This window comes from Schistocerca gregaria, chromosome 1, assembly GCF_023897955.1.
Source record: "Schistocerca gregaria isolate iqSchGreg1 chromosome 1, iqSchGreg1.2, whole genome shotgun sequence".
In the NCBI taxonomy this organism is placed as follows: Eukaryota; Metazoa; Arthropoda; class Insecta; order Orthoptera; family Acrididae; genus Schistocerca; species Schistocerca gregaria.
The window spans coordinates 305,497,552-305,517,126 of record NC_064920.1 but is presented as its reverse complement, the minus strand read 5'-3'; the positions used below and the strand labels follow the sequence as shown (position 1 = coordinate 305,517,126).

Below are 19,575 nucleotides of genomic sequence, written 5' to 3'. Positions count from 1 at the left end.
TCGGATATTACGTGCAAAATTTACGTGCATAAATACTGTAACTTTGTAACTGTGGGCCTCGGTAAAGGATAATGATATGGAAAAATGTTTCAAGATTCTCCGAGAACATCATCGTAAGAACTCATGGCAAAAATTTGTAAAATTTTCCTCGAATAGAAATTATACGAATGGCTATCCCCATGATTCGAACTTTTGGTGCCCAAAAATCATGGTTTTTCGGTGTTTTCTCGGGAACCGGCCATGAACAAATGTTGTATTTCTAATCTGCATAAGGCTCACTCTAAACCACACCTAATGCAAAAGAGCAAACCGATTTACTGAATTTTCGTGGGCTGGAGTGTGTAATGTTTAAATTTTGATCCTGTATTGTAGGATAGATTCAGTATGCCCATTCTTCCGGTAGATGTACGAATGATCGCTAGGCCAAGGGCTATCCAAAACATACCTGAAAAATCTCATTTTTGAGCGGGGCTTTTTGAAACATATTGATACCGTGTACCGAATATAAAAATTTAAAATACTGTCATAATCCACGCATTAAGAGATAAAATCTTATGTTAAAAGCTCAACAAAGTAAGACAATTACTCTGTGTATATGTTTTGATGCAGCGTAATACACGGCACGCAAATTACCCAGACTATATTCATCCATTAGTTGACACAGAGAGCAATTAGCTATTGCCAACAAACTTCACACATAATTTCAAACCTTGAATAACGTTTTCTCGCTGGCACCCCCTCACAAAATGACGAAACGCAAAACCTTTATCAGTTACATTTTCGCTGTTTATGCAGTAAGAATTCAGCATCACACACTACTTTTTAATGCATTCTTTACTACTAACTCCATTCACAACATACACTCCTGGAAATGGAAAAAAGAACACATTGACACCGGTGTGTCAGACCCACCATACTTGCTCCGGACACTGCGAGAGGGCTGTACAAGCAATGATCACACGCACGACACAGCGGACACACCAAGAACCGCGGTGTTGACCGTCGAATGGCGCTAGCTGCGCAGCATTTGTGCACCGCCGCCGTCAGTGTCAGCCAGTTTGCCATGGCATACGGAGCTCCATCGCAGTCTTTAACACTGGTAGCATGCCGCGACAGCGTGGACGTGAACCGTATGTGCAGTTGACGGACTTTGAGCGAGGGCGTATAGTGGGCATGCGGGAGGCCGGGTGGACGTACCGCCGAATTGCTCAACACGTGGGGCGTGAGGTCTCCACAGTACATCGATGTTGTCGCCAGTGGTCGGCGGAAGGTGCACGTGCCCGTCGACCTGCGACCGGACCGCAGCGACGCACGGATGCACGCCAAGACCGTAGGATCCTACGCAGTGCCGTAGGGGACCGCACCGCCACTTCCCGGCAAATTAGGGACACTGTTGCTCCTGGGGTATCGGCGAGGACCATTCGCAACCGTCTCCATGAAGCTGGGCTACGGTCCCGCACACCGTTAGGCCGTCTTCCTCTCACGCCCCAACATCGTGCAGCCCGCCTCCAGTAGTGTCGCGACAGGCGTGAATGGAGGGACGAATGGAGACGTGTCGTCTTCAGCGATGAGAGTCGCTTCTGCCTTGCTGCCAATGATGGTCGTATACGTGTTTGGCGCCGTGCAGGTGAGCGCCACAATCAGGACTGCATACGACCGAGGCACACAGGGCCAACACCCGGCATCATGGTGTGGGGAGCGATCTCCTACACTGGCCGTACACCTCTGGTGATCGTCAAGGGGACACTGAATAGTGCACAGTACATCCAAACCGTCATCGAACCCATCGTTCTACCATTCCTAGACCGACAAGGGAACTTGCTGTTCCAACAGGACAATGCACGTCCGCATGTATCCCGTGCCACCCAACGTGCTCTAGAAAGTGTAAGTCAATTACCCTGGCCAGCAAGATCTCCGGATCTGTCCCCCATTGAGCATTTTTGGGACTGGATGAAGCGTCGTCTCACGCGGTCTGCACGTGCAGCACGAACGCTGGTCCAACTGAGGCGCCAGGTGGAAATGGCATGGCAAGCCGTTCCACAGGACTACATCTAGCATCTCTACGATCGTCTCCATGGGAGAATAGCAGCCTGCATTGCTGCGAAAGGTGGATATGCACTGTACTAGTGCCGACATTGTGCATGCTCTGTTGCCTGTGTCTAGGTGCCTGTGGTTCTGTCACTGTGATCATGTGATGTATCTGACCCCAGGAATGTGTCAATAAAGTTTCCCCTTCCTGGGACAATGAATTCACGGTGTTCTTATTTCAATTTCCAGGAGTGTAGTTTATGGCTCGCTGACATGGCATATTGTCATCTATATAAATTACGTCTTTGTTTGGGGACATGAAGTTCGTGAATGGCTCCAAATGATCTCCAAGTCAATGATCGGTTCAGTTGGACCATTCCATGCGAACACAGTTCACCCCATTGTGGAACCACTACCAGCTTGGTAAGTGTCTCGTTGACAATCTGGGTCCATGGCTTCGTTGGGTCTGCACCACACATGAACCCTATCATTAGCTCTTACCAACTGAAACCAGAAGTCACCTGACACAGTTTTCCATTCGTCTAGGGCCCCACCGATATGGTCACGAGCCCAGAAGGCGCTGCAGGCCATCTACTGTCAGCAAAGGCACTTTCATTCTTCGGTACGTCCCATATTGATTCCTGTGCCTATTTCACGCAGTCTCGCTTGCTGTCAGCACTCTACATAATCGCCGCTGCTCTCTATCATTAAGTGAAAGTTGTCGGCCACAGTGTCGTCGTGATGGGAGGTAATGCCTGAAATTTGGTACTCTCAGCACACTGTTGGCACTATGGATCTAAAAATATTTAATTCCCTAACGATTTCCGAAATGGAATGTCCCACGCGTCTAGTTCCAACTACCACTTTGCGTTCAAAGTCTGTTAATTCCAGTTGTGCGGCTATAATCACGTCGGAAACCTTGCATATGAATCACCTGAGTGCAAATGACAGCTCCGACAATTCACCGCCGTTTTGTTCCTTGTGTATGCGATAATCGCGATCTGTGTGTGTGCATAACGCTATCCCGAGTGTTTTGTCACCTCAATATAGTTCAGGTGTTTTGTCGTCATTAACACTAAGATGCGTGAAAAACTAGCTTTTTCTTACAACGGACAGCATACTTCCCAGACAATAGACTTCCAGTGTTTGAACATGAGAGCATCCGGCGACTTCCAACAAACTTTTAAAAAATTAGGAACCTTTTTACACTTTTTCGTTAGTCTGTGCATGATTAACCCAAAACTAATAAAACCAACATAATTGGGGTTTTGCGTCTTCAACCATGACGTTTTTACGCTATGAACGTCAGATATTTAACAGATTAACTCATTTGTAGGATAAATAGATCTCTGAAGCTGTTTTATACAGGAGACTTACGATTCTTAAGGAACAAGGGTGAGGGAAGGGAGGGTTGGGGTGGAGTTACTGGTAACTGAACGTAGCATGCAGTTATCCAGGGATGAGAAGACAGAGGATGGATAACAGTAGAGATTTGTTCAAACTGTTCAGACTGAAGACCACAATAGTAATAATGAGAACTTCATACCAGGCGAGTGACTATTGTTTCAGCTAGTGTCTGACTGTGTTACATGTCTAATTATCTATTAAGGACGCTAAGAAGTTTCTATGTCTTATCTCAGTGTTAAAGCTGACAGAGTTTTCAGAAGTCGGCGGGGTTCGGTTGGCTAAACGCCCTACGATTCAGTCGAACAGATACGGTCCCAGTGGATGGCCAGTCTGAAGGCTCCAATACGCGACATCTGCACTGCAGCTGAGTGATAGACCCTGAAATAGCTTTCGAATACAGGCGGTAATGTTCACGAATTCAAGCAGCCTCGTGGGAATTATAAGCGGATGGACCTTCTCAGAGGTCTATAACTTGGGTGGTAAGCTGTCATTGGTCCCGAAGACTCATGGAGTCTACATTGAGAGAAAACTGCAGCACCCTGGTGCCCAGACGATAACGAGAAAGCCAAAATATTACCAGTACTCTCAATACGTGGCGTAGTAAGCTACGGTCCTCCACAAACACACAGGAAAATCTGCACATGCCAGCCTGCACCTTAGTGAAAGGCAACTGATCTGCTACCAGACGGTGCAATTACATTATAGACAAAGATGAATGACCGTCAGTGGGATGTCTGCTGGTCGATTTTTGTGGTTGTAGCGTCTTTGACTATCGATAGAAAGATAATGAGCGCCAGTTTCAGTCCTACCTGCTGTTTAGATTTCGAATGAAGTCATCATCAATGGCAACCGACAATTTATGGTATGAAGAGCAATCTTTATTCTACCTGTCGTCTTGTCTAAAAGAAAAGAGGAATGGATACGGGATTCAGGGCACATAGGGTGGGAAATTGTTCTTAAAAATGAAGAATTATCAATAATCAATGGTTTGAGGATGCAGAAGGCAATGAAAATCACTGCATTAAAGACATTGAACATGCAAAAGCTGAGTCTAGATTTAGGGGGTCAGTGAATTGAAATGGAAAGTACATAATGATTTGTTAATGTTTCCAACCATTATTCCTCATATTTCAATTATGTTTATCGTGTTCATAAGAATAAACATTAACTATCTTTTGAAACTCATGGTTCATTTTGTTTTGTTTTTTTATCCTAAGCAGTATCCAACGACAAAGAGGATGTCCAGTAAAATATAATAGTAACAAACAATCTGCGTTCATCTATTCCATACATAAGAACCAGTGGACATACGAAATGAATAGGAAAAATAAAATCCAGTGATGATGCCTGCTATGAATATATGAAATTTGATTCAAAGCGAAATAACTATTCAGTTACAAAATAGGGATACTTATTCTTATCTACATGTTAAAAATAATTAAGATAAGAATTTGTGATCTGATGAACGTAGAGTAATATCAGTACTTCAGTTACAGAAGATAATGGTATAACGGGAGTAGGATTCGTTATGAAAAGTAAGGAATTACAGAGAGTGAGTTACTGTGTATAGTTCAGTGAAAGGATAACTCTCAACAGAACCAACGGCAAAACAACGCTTACACCAGTAGTTTACGTATACATGTCGACGTAACTGGTAGAAGACGAAGACATCGAATGTGTTAGTAATACTTCAGCCCCCGTCCGCCCCCGGTAGCTGAGTGGTGGCGGCACGGTAGCGCAGCGTGTTCGGCCAGAGAGCTGGTTGGTCTCTGTAATAAAAAAAAGAAAAACTGAGTGGAAGGATCAACAAACGAACTTGACCGGGTGTCATGTGACGTCCGCAACGACCATCCACAACGGTCAACATCGAACAAAATGAGAAAAAAAAGTGGTCAGCGGTACAGAATGTCAATCCTAAGGGCCCGGTTTCGATTCCCGGCTGGATTGCGGCCTGGGGCTGGGTGTTGTGTTGTCCTAATCATCATCATTTCATTCCCGTCGACGCACAGGTCGCCGAAGTGGCGTCAAGTCGAAAGACTTGCACCCGGCGAACGGTCTACCCTACGGGAGGCCCTAGTCACACGACATTTACATTTACATTCACCTCAGCCCCAATTCTTGGAGGACTTGAATTCGCGTGACAAAATAGCTTTAAACGTCTGGTTACTTAACAAATGAGTTAATCTGTTATGTATTTGATATAACCTTGTAAGCGAAAAAGAGGTTGAAATTTGTTTTTAAAGTTTTTTGCAGGTTGCTAAATGTTCTCATTCTCAAACACTGCATTAATATAGTTTGAGTCATTGCCGCGCCATGAGTTATCTCTTATTGAGAAGATTATGACGATTATGACGGCTTTTTAAATTGTGAAGTTTGGTCAGTATGAAATATCAAAAATCATATTTTTGTTGTCCCTGGAAGTCGTTAGATAGGAAACCTGCACGTGGGTAGCCGTTTAGCAGTACAGATGAGGACATTAAACTGCTAACTCTGTACGTAGAGAGACACAATAATCTGATAATCATAGGGGATTGGAAAGCCGCGATAGGGCAACGAACATAAGACAGAGTTACAGCAGAATATAAGCTCGGCAGTATTCCTACTGCCAAGCCCTACTTAGAGAGAAGAAAGACTTCTTGAGTTCTGCAATACATTTTTAGCTGGTGATACCAAATACGATAACCGTAAGAAGAGGAGGTATAATTGAAGGTACGGGAAGATACCAGCCGGATTACATAATCATGAGACGGATTTTGAAATCAAATATCGGATTATAAGGCGTACCCTGGCGCAAATAGTGACCCATGCCAGAACTTATTATCGTAAAAAGTGAACTGAAATGTATGAGAACCGTCAAGAAGAATCGTTGCGTCACAGTATTGATACTGAACTCATGAGGAAAGAGGCTGTGCGTTTGAACTTCGTGAGGCTTTAGATACTGCGGTGATGAATACCACAACAGTCATCTCACTGGAGCGGATTCTACATAGCTAAAAACGGCAATGACACAAGTAGGATAGAGGAATGTAAGTACAAGGAAAGTAACTGACAAGAAACCTTCCGTAACAGAAGAAATATAAAAATTGATCGATGACAGAATATTAAAATGTTTAGGAAAATACGGGATCGAAGCAATATAAGTCATTTAGGAATGGAATCAACAGAAAGTGCATGGAAACCAAAGCGAAACTGCTGTTGGTAAAATGTGAAGAAATCGAAAAAGTAATGGTTGTCGGAAGAAGAGATGAAGCGTATAAGAAAACCGAAGTAAGTTGCGGTGAAATTAAAAGCAACGAAGTAAACATTAAGAGTGGGAAAGAAATTCGACTATTAAACGTAGGTGAGGTAGGTGATAGGTGAAAAGAGCGCACTGAGGGCCTCTACAAGGGGGAGGAACTGTCTGCAGCGTGACAGAAGAAGAAGTAGTTGCGAATTGGGCAGACATTGCGGACCTCATATTAGACACGGTATTTGGCAGAGTATTATAAGAGTTACAGTGAAACAATGATAGAAAAAATAGATAACACCACTCCGGTATTTCTAAAATCATTGGGAAGAAATGCGTGATAGTAGAGGGATCCTCACAAGTCAAAAGCTACAAGATATCCAACAAATAGTTGAGGATATTGATGGTGAATGCTACTCAGGGACAAGGCATAAAGAGGTTGGCACATGAAAGGAAGCTGGCCGGGGTAGCCGATCGGTTCTAGGGGCAACAGTCTGGAACTGCGCAACCGCTACGGTCGCAGGTTCGAATCGTGCCTCGGGCATGGATGTGTGTGATGTCCTTAGGTTGCTTAGGTTTAAGTAGTTCTAAGTCCTAGGGGACTGATGACCTCAGATATTACGTCCTATAGCGCTCAAGGCCATTTTTTATGAAAGGAAGCAATGACGGCAGCGCCAAACCAACCAGACGACTGACATCCAAATACTTATGTCTTTTGCAAATAATGACTATATTCGACTTTTTTTAGCATACATATTACTGGTACATTCTGCAACCCATGGTATCAGTGGGTCATAATGCAGGAATCAGTTAGTTCACATGAAAGCTATTCTGTACCAAAATGAATGGATACGGAATTGAATGATCGTTCACATAGGCTGAATCGTAATGAAAGCGAGTTGTACAATTTTTTTCATTTGATTTGTTGACCAACGGGAGATCGTCACGGAGACAGTGGAAAACTAAACTGGCAGACGGTTCATAGTAGGCGCCAACTATTCCATGAAAGCCTACATACAAAGTTTCATTAATCAACATTAAGTGGGAACTCTAGGAATGTCCTACAAGCTCCTACGTATCATTGCCATAGGGTTTGCGAAGATATTACACTAATTACAGCACACACAGAGACCTTTAAATAAGACCTGTGCCAGCCGCTGTGGCCGAGCGTTTCTAGGCCGTTCACTCCGGAACCGCGCAGCTGCTACGGTCGCAGGTTCGAATCCTCCCTCGGGCATGGATGTGTGTGATGTCCTTAGGTTAGTTAGGTTTAAGTAGTTCTAAGTCTAGGGGACTGATGACCTCAGATCTTAAGTCCCATAGTGCTTAGAGCCATTTTTTGAACAAGACCTGTCCTCGCAACATAACAGAAAGAAATCCTGTTAACCCGCTGTGTGACTAGGGCGTCCCGTCTGGTAGACCGTTCGCCGGGTGCAAGTCTTTCGACTTGACGCCACTTCAGCGACTTGCGCATCGATGGGGACGAAATGATGATCATTAGGATAATACAAAATCCAGTCCCTGAGCAAAGAAAATCTCCGACCCAGCAGGCAATCGAACCCGGGCCATTAGGATTGACATCCTGTCACGCTCACCACTCAGCTACCGGGGGCGGACAGCCTGTTAATTGGACAGTGGAAAGTACCCTTCGTCGCGCACTTTGGAGTGGTCTACTATTTTCATTGTGTAGGCCTACCGATGCCAGTTGGTTTGTGTCGCTGTGTTCCTGTCCACGCACCGGCTGTGCAGGCAGTTTCACTTCGTATTGATTCCTCTGCACTGCGGTTGCTCGAGTGAAGCTATAGCACGAGAGCAGAGAAATGGCGAGTTGGCGAGACTCGGGCACCGACCTTGTCGCAGAAGGGGTTGTACTGCATCGCGTAGACGGGCGCGCGGTGCGCCTGGAAGACGTCGAGGTGGTTGTGCAGGTGGTGCGCCGAGCAGTGGTGCACGCAGCCCTCGTCGCTGGCCACGTCGTAGGCGTCCGGGTTCCTGGGCTGGCGCACCAGCACCAGCGCCGCCGGGTGGCACGAGTACGGCGTCTCCTCGGGCCAGCACTTGCGAGCCTGCGACAGCCCCTTCAGCACGCCTGCAACACGGCGCGCCGTGGGCCAGAATCTTGAAAACGTGGCCAAAAAGGGAAAAAAAGTTTAAATATGGGGATTTTCGACTATCAGGTTGGCAGCAGCAATGCTGGGACAACTGAATGCCGGCTGTGCGGACGACCAGATGCTCATTTGTTCGGTAATATCACAGGTCAAATGCGGCAGTTCATTGTTAGCGCGCGCGCAGCTGGCCAGGCTACAAAAACAGTCTTGTTGTTGAAGGAAGTTATTTATGGTTTGTGCTAGTGAAACCAATACTTTCAATATGGAATGTGTTCCAGGAGGTATGTACTAGTGAAAAAACACTTATATCACTATCTAATAATCAATTATGCACGTTTACATTTCAATTAACGTACTACAGGGAAATGAATGACAAAATCGTAAAATGCGCTTAAAAAATAGAGATAAGTTACGAATTCCACGACATTCCGCTTTCTTTGCACTGTGTACGTAAGTATTTATTATTACCTTTGTAAATTAAGCTTCAACTGCGACTAGTTGCGACTCTGGCTTTGAGCCACGTTTTAAGCGACACTTGCAAAATGTCATTGTTCAGACATCTTCAAAAATGACAGTAGAATCAATTGATTATGAGTTTTATTTGTACAATTTAAATTACAATCGACACGTGGAAGCATTGTAAAGAATAAAATAATTAGAAAAATGACGAAAAGTGTAACACAATTATTTTTTTTTATTTCAGTTTCATCTGATCCATTGTACTCCAGAATCGGATTTTCGAGGAAAGATTTTTTTTCTAATAACAAAAGAGTATTTGCCAAATGATTTGGAAGGGGTCATAGAACATTTGGAAAGGTCGTTGACAGAAAAAAGTGGACATAAAATTAAAATTCCCTATGATATGAGGCCTACCATTTCGATTTTGTTAACAAAGTTAAGAAGCAAGTATAAGGAAGCAACTCGGCGACAAGGATATTTTTTCAAGAAGAACGAAACCTGGTTAAATACAATAGTATGTATTCCGATTGATTCGAAACCTGCAACTGTGACTAAATCAACAGGCTGACCTGCCACAAAATTTGAAACATTATCTGATAGGTCTAAAAGAAGGAGAACTGAGGAGATTCGTATGAAGTTCAATCCTGTCGAATTATCGTTCGCCGCGCAAATGAGTCTTCGATCTTCGGGGCACCCAGATGCTGTGAAGATTGTGAAACACATCACACTCTGAAGTCCATCCAAGGTGAAAAAATACAAGGCAGGCTTGCGATTTCCAACATCATCGCCATCCTCATATGATGCAAATGAAGGTCTAGCACTCCTTTTCGACATGAAATTGTCAAAACAATCTTACCAGCATTTGAGAAATGGGGCTAAAGGAAACGGCTTAAACACACTATATCCACCGTATTCAGCTGTTTTGGTAGCAAAAAAAGCTTGCTGCCCTCCAAACGTAGCCCTCACTTTTGATAAAGCTGAGGTACGGTTGCAAGCTTTGTTAGATCACACTGTTCAATGTGTTCTACTGCTGAAACGAGACGATATTTTACATATGAGTGATTCGGAAATGTCTAAAATGGCCCTTATTTGTAAGTGGGGCTTTGACGGAACCTCAGGGCAAAGCATGTATAAAATGAAGTTTTCAGATTCGAGTATTTCAGATGCAACTTTATTTTTCACTTCGCTTGTTCCACTGAAACTTGCAGGTGTAAAAGAAGAAACTAATGAAGAAAAGATCTTATGGATTAAGCCGAAGCTGTCTTCAACCTTCTTTTGCAGACCACTGAAGTTAGAATTTACAAAGGAAACAGAGCAAACGTCTTTAAATGAGAAAGCGTATTACGACAAACAGATCGAACAACTCCAGTCATTCGAAACAGTTATTCATGGGAAAGACATTTCCATTAAATACAATTTAAGCATGACCATGGTAGATGATAAAATGTGCAATGCTATCACCAACACGAAATCAGCGCAACGGTGCTATCTCTGCAACGCTATGTCTGCCCAATTTAATAACATTGACGATGTTTTGGAAAAACAAGTTACCGCCGATTATCTGCAGTGCGGACTATAAAATCTTCACGCCTGCATTCGATGTTTTGAATGTAGCATTCATTTGGCAAACCAAATGAAAACAAAAAAGTGGCAGGCACGTAAAGCAGAAGATAAAGAGGAAAAAGCAATACTAAAAGCCAACATTCAAAAAGCTTTCAAAGAGCAGCTTGGAGCTGTAATTGACATGCCGAAACAAGGGTTTGGCAGTACGAATGATGGAAACACCGCTCAACGTTTTTTGAAAACACTCCAACATCAGAGCTGATAACTGGAGTTTCCGAAGAACTAATCCACCGTTTCCATATAATTTTGCAGAAGATTTCGAGCGGGCGTCAGATCGACGTTGAAAAGTTTCGAGCATACGCCTTAGCAACTGCCAGGCACTGCGTGAAAGAATACCCCTGGTACAACATGCCAACAGCAGTCCATAGATTGTTGATTCACGGTTCAGACATTATTTCTTCGACCATTTTACCCATCGGTCAACTATCGGAGGATGCTCAGGAATCAACCAATAAGTTGATAAAGCAATATCACCTGAGTTTTTCTCGAAAGTTTTCAAGAGTTAAGACTATGGAAGACGTGTTCAGAAGATTGTTGGCAACGACAGACCCCTACGTTTCTTCCTTACGCAAATCTTCGCCGAAGAAACTGAGGAGTTTGTCGCCAGAAGCCGTTGCCCTCTTAGTTCCTGTGGTGGAAGACTATGAAGATTCAAATGCAGATGCAGATAATGAGGAAACAGTGTTTGAGGATGATGACGATTCAGTTGAAGTAGAGGATGAAAAAGAATAAGAAAATGAAAACTTGTAAATTAAGTTATAAAAAATTTACAAAATAAATAATTGTAATTAAAATGAAAGAATTTTTTGTAATATTTTACACCATCTTGTAACGTATATTTGGTCCTTTCTTCGAGTTTTCCACTTTTTTGGTTTATTTGTAAGCATTAACTACAATAACCCCTAAATACTGACTTTTATATGAATAAAAATATGTAAATATAAATAAATAAAAAGACATAGACTTTGACCGCCATCTTGGATCCACCATTATTAAATTTTTTGAACTCTGTCATCATCAGTAACCTCGATAATTCCCTAAAAATTACTTTTACACGTAAAAATTATAGTAGTGTACATAGCGCCTGCCATCTTGGGTCCGCCATTTTGTTTTTTTCACTTTTTGATATCATATTCTTAATCAGAAACTCCGTAAACCCTTACATACTAAGTTTGGTACAAATTGAACAACTACTTACATTTTGAACAGCTTTTTGGGATTCTACCCACTGTGCGGCGCCCTCTGCTACCCTGACTCTTACATTGCCAACGATATGTCTAATATTTCGACGTGTGTAGTGGTACATACACTACTGGCCATTAAAATTGCTACACCAAGAACAAATACAGATGATAAACTGGTATTCATTGGACAAATATATTATACTAGAACTGATATGTGATTACATTTTCATGCAATTTGGGTGCATAGATCCTGAGAAATCAGTACCCAGAACAACCAACTCTGGCCGCAATAACGGCCTTGATAGGCCTGGGCATTGAGTCAAACAGAGCTTGGATGGCATGTACAGGCACAGCTGTCCATGCAGCTTCAACACGATACCACAGTTCATCAAGAGTAGTGACTAGCGTATTGTGACGAGCCAGTTCCTCGACCACCATTGACCAGACGTTTTCAATTGGTGAGAGATCTGGAGAAAGTACTCGCCAGGGCTGCAGGCAAACACTTTCAGTATCCAGGAAGGCCCGTAGAGGACCTGCAACATGCACTCGTGCATTATCCTGCTGAAATGTAGGGTTTCGCAGGGATCGAATGAAGTGTAGAGTCACGGGTCGTAACACATCTGAAATGTAACGTCCACTGTTCAAATTGCTGTCAGTGCTAACAAGAGGTGACCGAGACGTGTAACCAATGGCACCCCATACCATCACGCCTGGTGATACGCCAGTATGGTGATGACGAATAGATGCTTCCAATGTGCGTTCACTGCGACGTCGCCAAACACGGATGCGACCATCATGACGTAAACAGAACCTGGATCATCCAAAACAATGACTTTTGCCATTCATGCACCCAGGTTCGTCGTTGAGTACACCATCACTGTCGCTCCTGTCTGTGATGCACTGTCAAGGATAACCGCAGCCATGGTACCCGAGCTAATAGTCCATGAAGCTGCAAACGTCGTCAAACTGCTCGTACAGATGCTTGTTTTCTTGCAAACTCCCCGACCCAGGGATCGAGACATGGCTTCACGACCCATTACAGACATGCGGATAAGACGCCTATCATCTCGACTACTAGAGATACGAGTCCGTTGGGATCCAGAACAGGGTTCCATATTACTCTCCTGACCCCACCTATTCCATATTCTACTAAAAGTCATTGGATCTCGACCAACGTGAGCAGCAATGTTGCGATACGATAAACCGCAATCACGATAGGCTACAATCCAATCTTTATCAAAGTCGGAAACGTGATGGTACGCATTTCTCCTCCTTACACGAGGCTTCACAACAACGTTTCACCAGGCAACGCAGGTCAACTGCTGTTTATGTATGAGAAATCACTTGGAAACTTTTCTCATGTCAGCACGCTGTAAGTGTCGCCACCAGCGCCAACCTTGTGTGAATGCTCTGTAAAGCTAATCATTTGCATATCACAGCATCTTCTTCCCGTCGGTTAAATTTCGCGTCTGTAGCACGTCATCCTCGTGGTGTAGCAATTTTAATGGATAGCAGTGTACATATCATATGATCTAAGTATAGACAGTATCGGTAATTTTCGCACGCATATCGCGCTTCCTCATTCTGCTTTCAATAAACTTTTATTGGCTATTGAATGCATGTAATCGCTGATGTTTCACACATCCTCTCATATAAAGTTTGCAAATCCAGTATTTATAGTATCGTACTACACTCATGCTCATAAATTAAGGATAACTGCAGAATGTGGCGCCACACAACGTGGCACTACACAAAACTGGCGCTAATAGCATAGCCGCATAGGGAAAACACACGACACAGATCTTTAAGTCCACGGTATTGGTGATAAGTTGAGCAAACCGTCCCTAAACACATGCGCTACAAAACGCCACTGTTTCCTGCTCATGTACCCCGACATGAATATGGGATATGATCACCATGCGCACGTACACAGGTCGCACAACAGGTTGGCATTATCTGTATCAGGTGGTCGAGACTGATGACCTCAGATGTTAAGTCCCATAGTGCTCAGAGCGATTTGAGCTCAGGTGGTCGAGCACCAGTGCCTGTCGGAGCTTCTGAAGTGTCCTGGGGTTTAGAACACGTGCAGCGATACGTCCACCAAGAGCATCACAGACGTGCTCGATGGGGTTTAGGTCTGGAGAACAGGCAGCCTACTCCATTCGCCTGATATCTTCTGTTTCAAGGCACTGCTCCACAATGGCAGCTCGGTGGGGCCGTGCGTTATTATCTGTCAGAAGGAAAGTGGGACCCACTGCACCCCTGAAGAAGCGGACATACTGGTGCAAAATGACGTCCCGATACACCTGACCTGTTACAGTTCCTCTGTCAAAGACATGAAGGGGTGTACATGTACCAATCATAATCCCACCCCACACCATCAAACGACGACTTCCATACACGTCCCTTTCAAGGACATTAAGGGGTTGGTATCTGGTTCCTGGTTCATGCCAGATGAAAACCCGGCGAGAATCACTGTTCAGACTATACCTGGACTCGTCCGTGATCATAACCTGGGACCACTGTTCCAATGATCTTCTACTGTGTTCTTTACATCAGGTTTTATGGGCTCTCCTGTGACCAGGGGTCAGTGGAATGAACCTTGCAGGTCTCTGGGCGAATAAACCATCCCTATTCAGTTGTCTGTAGACTGTGTGTCTGGGGACAACTGTTCCAGTGGCTGCGGTAAGGTTCCAAACAAGGCTACATGCAGTTCTCCGTGGCCGTCTGCGGGCACTGATGGTGAGATATTGACCTTTCTGTGGTGGTGTACACGGTGGATGTCCCGTACTGTAGCGCCTGGACACGTTTCCTGTCTGCTGGAATCGTTTCCATAACCTTGAGATCACACTTTGTGGCACACGGAGGTCCTGTGCTACGACCTGCTGTGTTTGACCAGCCTCCAGTCGCCCTAGTATTTACCCCTCATAACGTCATCAGTATGTGTTGGTTGTGCCATTTTAAACACACATTCACCATTAGCACGTCTGAAAACGTCTGCACACTTACTCGCTGCACCATACTCTGACATGCACCAACACGCCTCTGCGTATGTGGACTGCTGCCAGAGCCATCTTGCGAGGACCGCAGGTCAAATGCACCTCAAGGTCGTACCCCGAGGTGATTTAAGCCCGCAAATCGCCCACCAGAGCGTTGTTCCACTATGTATCAGCATTATCCTTAATTTATGAGCATGAGTGCAGCTGTTTCGGACCACATATTAATGTTGCTTGGTCTGTTTAAACGGAAAAGAAAGCAAAGAGAAAACATGTATGAGAATTTGATATACGCCCTAATCTCCTTCTTCCCAGTTTTATCTGTCTCCTCGTCCCCCTTTCTATGTGTATTTTCCTCCAGCCCCATTCTCTGTCCATACTATCCTCCCCTTTCTTTCAAAATCTCCTCCTACCACTGTCTCTCCCCCTCCCTCTGTCCATCACCTTCTCCACACTTTCTGCATCCCCCTCTCCCTCCATTTCCTGCTGCCCATTCTCTCTGTCAGCTTCCACCTTTCCGCTTTCAGCGTCCATTTTCTCTGACCACGCCGTCCACTTCCTCTTCCATCCGCTCTCTGTCCTTGACCCTTGTTCATAGTTATTACAAATACGTACCCTGTAGTAGTATTGTAATCCTAAGTCGATTACCCATAAATACAGCTTCCCCGATTGTTAAAAATATTTCAGCATTATTTACTCTATGTCCGTCCGTATGTTCGTTAGAGCATTGTATAAATATTTGAAGTAAATCGATCAAGAACATTTCCACATTTTTGGTAATGACATTTCCCCCTTGTGTATTACATATATTTAAAGAATGGGTATTAGAAACGATGCGCATATTCGAATGCAAAATTGTGTCACTATATATAAAGGACGCTTGTATTCGAATGCAACTTTATGTCAAAATTTCAAAGGAATTGGTAAAGAAGTATCAAAGATTTAAGTTTTGAACAAATTAACATAATGTTTTTTCTGACAACGTATCATTTTCATACAGTTGTCGTCAATCAACGGGTAAGTGGTTACTATGTTGTCTAAAGGAGCAGTTGCGTCGTTATCCGGTGTGGTCAAACGTTGGTACGGTAGCTCAACGTGTTCGGTCAAAGGGCTCTCTGGCCTCTGTAATTAAAGAGAAAAACTGAGTGAAAGGATATACGATCAACGTGAATGGGTGTCATGCGGCGTCCGCCCCGACCAAATGCAACGAACAAAATAAATAAAAGTGCCTACGATACCTATCACCCAGGAGTGCCGCGTTCGATTCCCGGTAGCGGAAATGCATATTTTTGTTGCTCCTCCTTTGCGACTTGTCTCAACTTTGCTCGATATATTATTTATATATTTATATGCCATATGGCGTTCCAGTAGATATACAAAAACACGCGCGCATTGACTGCAACGTTGTGTCAAAATTTCAAATCAATCGGAGAAGAACGTTCGCTGATTCCCTATGTTGAACAAACGAACCTGTACATTTTATTTAAACAGACTGATACATGAAATGTAATTAAAAAGCTGTATCGACAGGTCGTGTGTCGTGCTTGGGTGACTTAGTGGGTAGAGCACTTGTTCGTGAAAGGCAAAGGTCCCGAATTCGAGTCACGGTCTGGCACACAGTTTTAATCGGTCAGAAAGTTTTATATTTAGTAGCTCTCGCAAACGCAATTAAAGTTATATAGCGCTTGTTAATACTGACATTGAAACCTTTCGCAAAATAATATGAGAAATGTACTAAAATTGAACAGCAATGGGGCCAGAGTCGGCTGTTGCGCTGTAAACAACACGAAGCAGCGCTGTCATGCCAGTTTCTGTTCTTGTACGCTAGTAAAATAAAACATGATTTCCTATACGACATAGACACAGGGTCAGATATAATTTTTATTTCTGGAACTACAGCATATGCTAGCTGTGGTGTCACCGCCAGACACCACACTTGCTTGGTAGTAGCCTTTAAATCGGCCGCGGTCCGGTAGTATACGTCGGACCCGCGTGTCGTCACTATCAGTGATTGCAGACCGAGCGCCGCCACACGGCAAGTCTAGGAGAGACTTCCTAGCATTCGCCCCAGTTGTACAACAGACTTTGCTAGCGATGGTTCACTGCCTACTTACGTTCTCATTTGCCGAGAAGATAGTTTAGCATAGCCTTCAGCTACGTTATTTGCTACGACCTAGCAAGGCGCCATTATCGGTTACTATTGATATTGTGAACTATGTACCGTCAAAACCGACGTTCATCATTAATGGATTAAAGTTAAGTATTCCACCAGTTCCGTCCGTTGTTTCTAAATTCTAATTTCCTTGTCCTGTTCCAGACCTCACGCCGGCCTGCGTGAGCTAAATCGCGTGCCTTTCGGCCTCCTCTAGTAACACGGTGTTGGCTCTCCTGCCAACCACAAAACTAGCATCTAGCGCATCTGTTGGGGCTTAGAAAACTATTTCAAATGTATGTACGTTTCCAGGTTTTTGTGGAAACAACTACAATTTCGTCAGGCAGTTTTCCATTGAAACCTTTTCCATTTCTGCTTACTTGTCAAATCCGAAGCAGGAACTCTGATCGGTCATACTTCGTAATGATAAACAGCCGTATTCACGAAAAAAGAGCACGATATTAACTTTTTTTAGATTTGAAGAAGAAAAGATAAGTGTAACCCATCGTTGTCGGAGACGTTTGAATGCTTCTTAAAGGTAAAACACCTGCTGTCGGACAAATGTGTCCACAGATATTACTCGAAATTGTAATGAGACGGAATACACTTTAAATAAATTGAGTAGTTTATTCAGAACGAATGACATGTCACTCACAAAATAAATACTTTTCTTGACGAAACGTAGTTTTGTACTGTACTTGAACATGTGCCCAAATTATTTACCATCGATTGCAAGGCACATTTGAAACAGCCGTTTGAGATATAGATCAACAGATAAAAGTACATTGAATGATATGCCGTTGTTTGCTGCGGCGATTCAACGACGCGTATCGTCTGGCGTAACTCGGGCTTCATGATTAAAATGCGTCTTTCAGTGTTCGCATAGAAAGAGATCAAGAGAGTCAATCAGGGGCCCACCTCAGCTGTTGTACTTCAGCATTCTGTCCTATACAACAGTCAGAAAACTTTTCTTCAGTGTTTGCGTTTCAACACGGGAAGAGTGAACTAGTCAACTGTTGCGTTCTGAACACACATACTGTCGCTTATCCAGTGGTACCGCTTCTAGAAGAACAAAATGTTCGTAAGAAAGTGTGCACACGTATTCCCATTCTAAACATTCATGGTGGTGTCTGTTCTATGTCGTGTCTCCCTACCACTTTCGCGCAATGACGCTCTGAGCGTGTTTTTTAGGGAATTGACTAGTTTGAACCTGGGACCTGTTGCTGGTAAGGAGACGCCAGACCACACATGACATGTAGAATTCAGAAGAGTTCATTGAGACTAGCGATGATATAACCAAATACTAAATGATCTCAGCTTCAGCTCCACTGCACTCCCTGTAAAAGAATCGTAATACTAACTAAATTTAGTGGAAGGGGTTCAAGGCTTTTCTATTTTTAGTTAGCTGGTAAAATAACGTCGAAAAAGCAGTTAAGTTTACCATTGGAAATTTTATTCTACTCACAAAACATCGTTTATAAATTGCACAATTTAATACAGGATGGTAAAAACCAACTGCGTTCAACAAAAATGTGAACGAATATTCCCTGAATGGGTTCCCAAGTTCTACAATGGATCGAAGGATGACCTATGCCATATCACATCTATAATCTAGGTTTAAATTAAGTTTCACAAAAGAGAAAACTATCGAAATGGTCTACGGTGACCCTCAATTATCTTTAATTACTTATCTAACTTGTCGTAAATTACAGTTTCAGATGTGGCTTCTCAATAACTATATAACAGAGAAATTATCGCGTTTCAGATTTTTACTTCAAGTGGCAATAGTGAACACCATGAGCTTTAATTTACGATCGACACTAGTATTACGCAAAAAGGGGGTGTAACAGATGAGACTTCTGCAGTTCTGAGTGAAGCCTTGTGCGCTCAAAAATGCGGCATCGCGTGCGTTCATTACCTTGTCGCTGTTTACACAGCTTCAGGGGGTCAGCGGCCGGCGCACAGCTCCGCTCACCTCGCCATCTTGGAAGCAACTCCCGTCTAACTTCTCCTTACTACATTTACCGAAGTTGGTTTAAAAAAACTATCTGGCTGTGTTTTCATCTGACCAATCAGGGTCTCATTGTTAACCTTAAGCTCCGCCTACAAAAATTCTGTCTATCCAATGAGAAACGTTATACTTTTCGTGGTGGGGCAATGTTTTTAAAGTTTGCAACGTAACAGAGACGCTAAAAAGTCTCACGCTAAAACCTGCAGATGGTGTGGTTCTTTTAGCGTTATTGTAAGATCTATACTGTTCTTCTGGAGGGCTCTATCTTTTAACATGGGCTGGGGGTCCTAATGTAACAGACATGCGAAAAAGTCTCACGCTAAAACTTGCGGGTGGTAGTGGCCCTTTTTGTGTTATCGTAAGATGTATACTGTTTTTCTG

The 19,575-nt window shown here is 43.5% G+C and overlaps 1 protein-coding gene across 1 annotated transcript in view; it reads right to left on the bottom strand.

Annotated features, from left to right (window-relative positions):
- The window catches only part of LOC126344485 (dynein axonemal intermediate chain 4-like), a 60,569-nt gene that overhangs the window by 12,311 nt on the left and 28,683 nt on the right, over window positions 1-19,575 (bottom strand). The window contains exon 3 of the mRNA XM_050002026.1: window positions 8,512-8,750. Coding sequence (XP_049857983.1) covers window positions 8,512-8,750 — 239 coding nt within the window. The remainder of the gene's footprint in view (window positions 1-8,511; window positions 8,751-19,575) is intronic.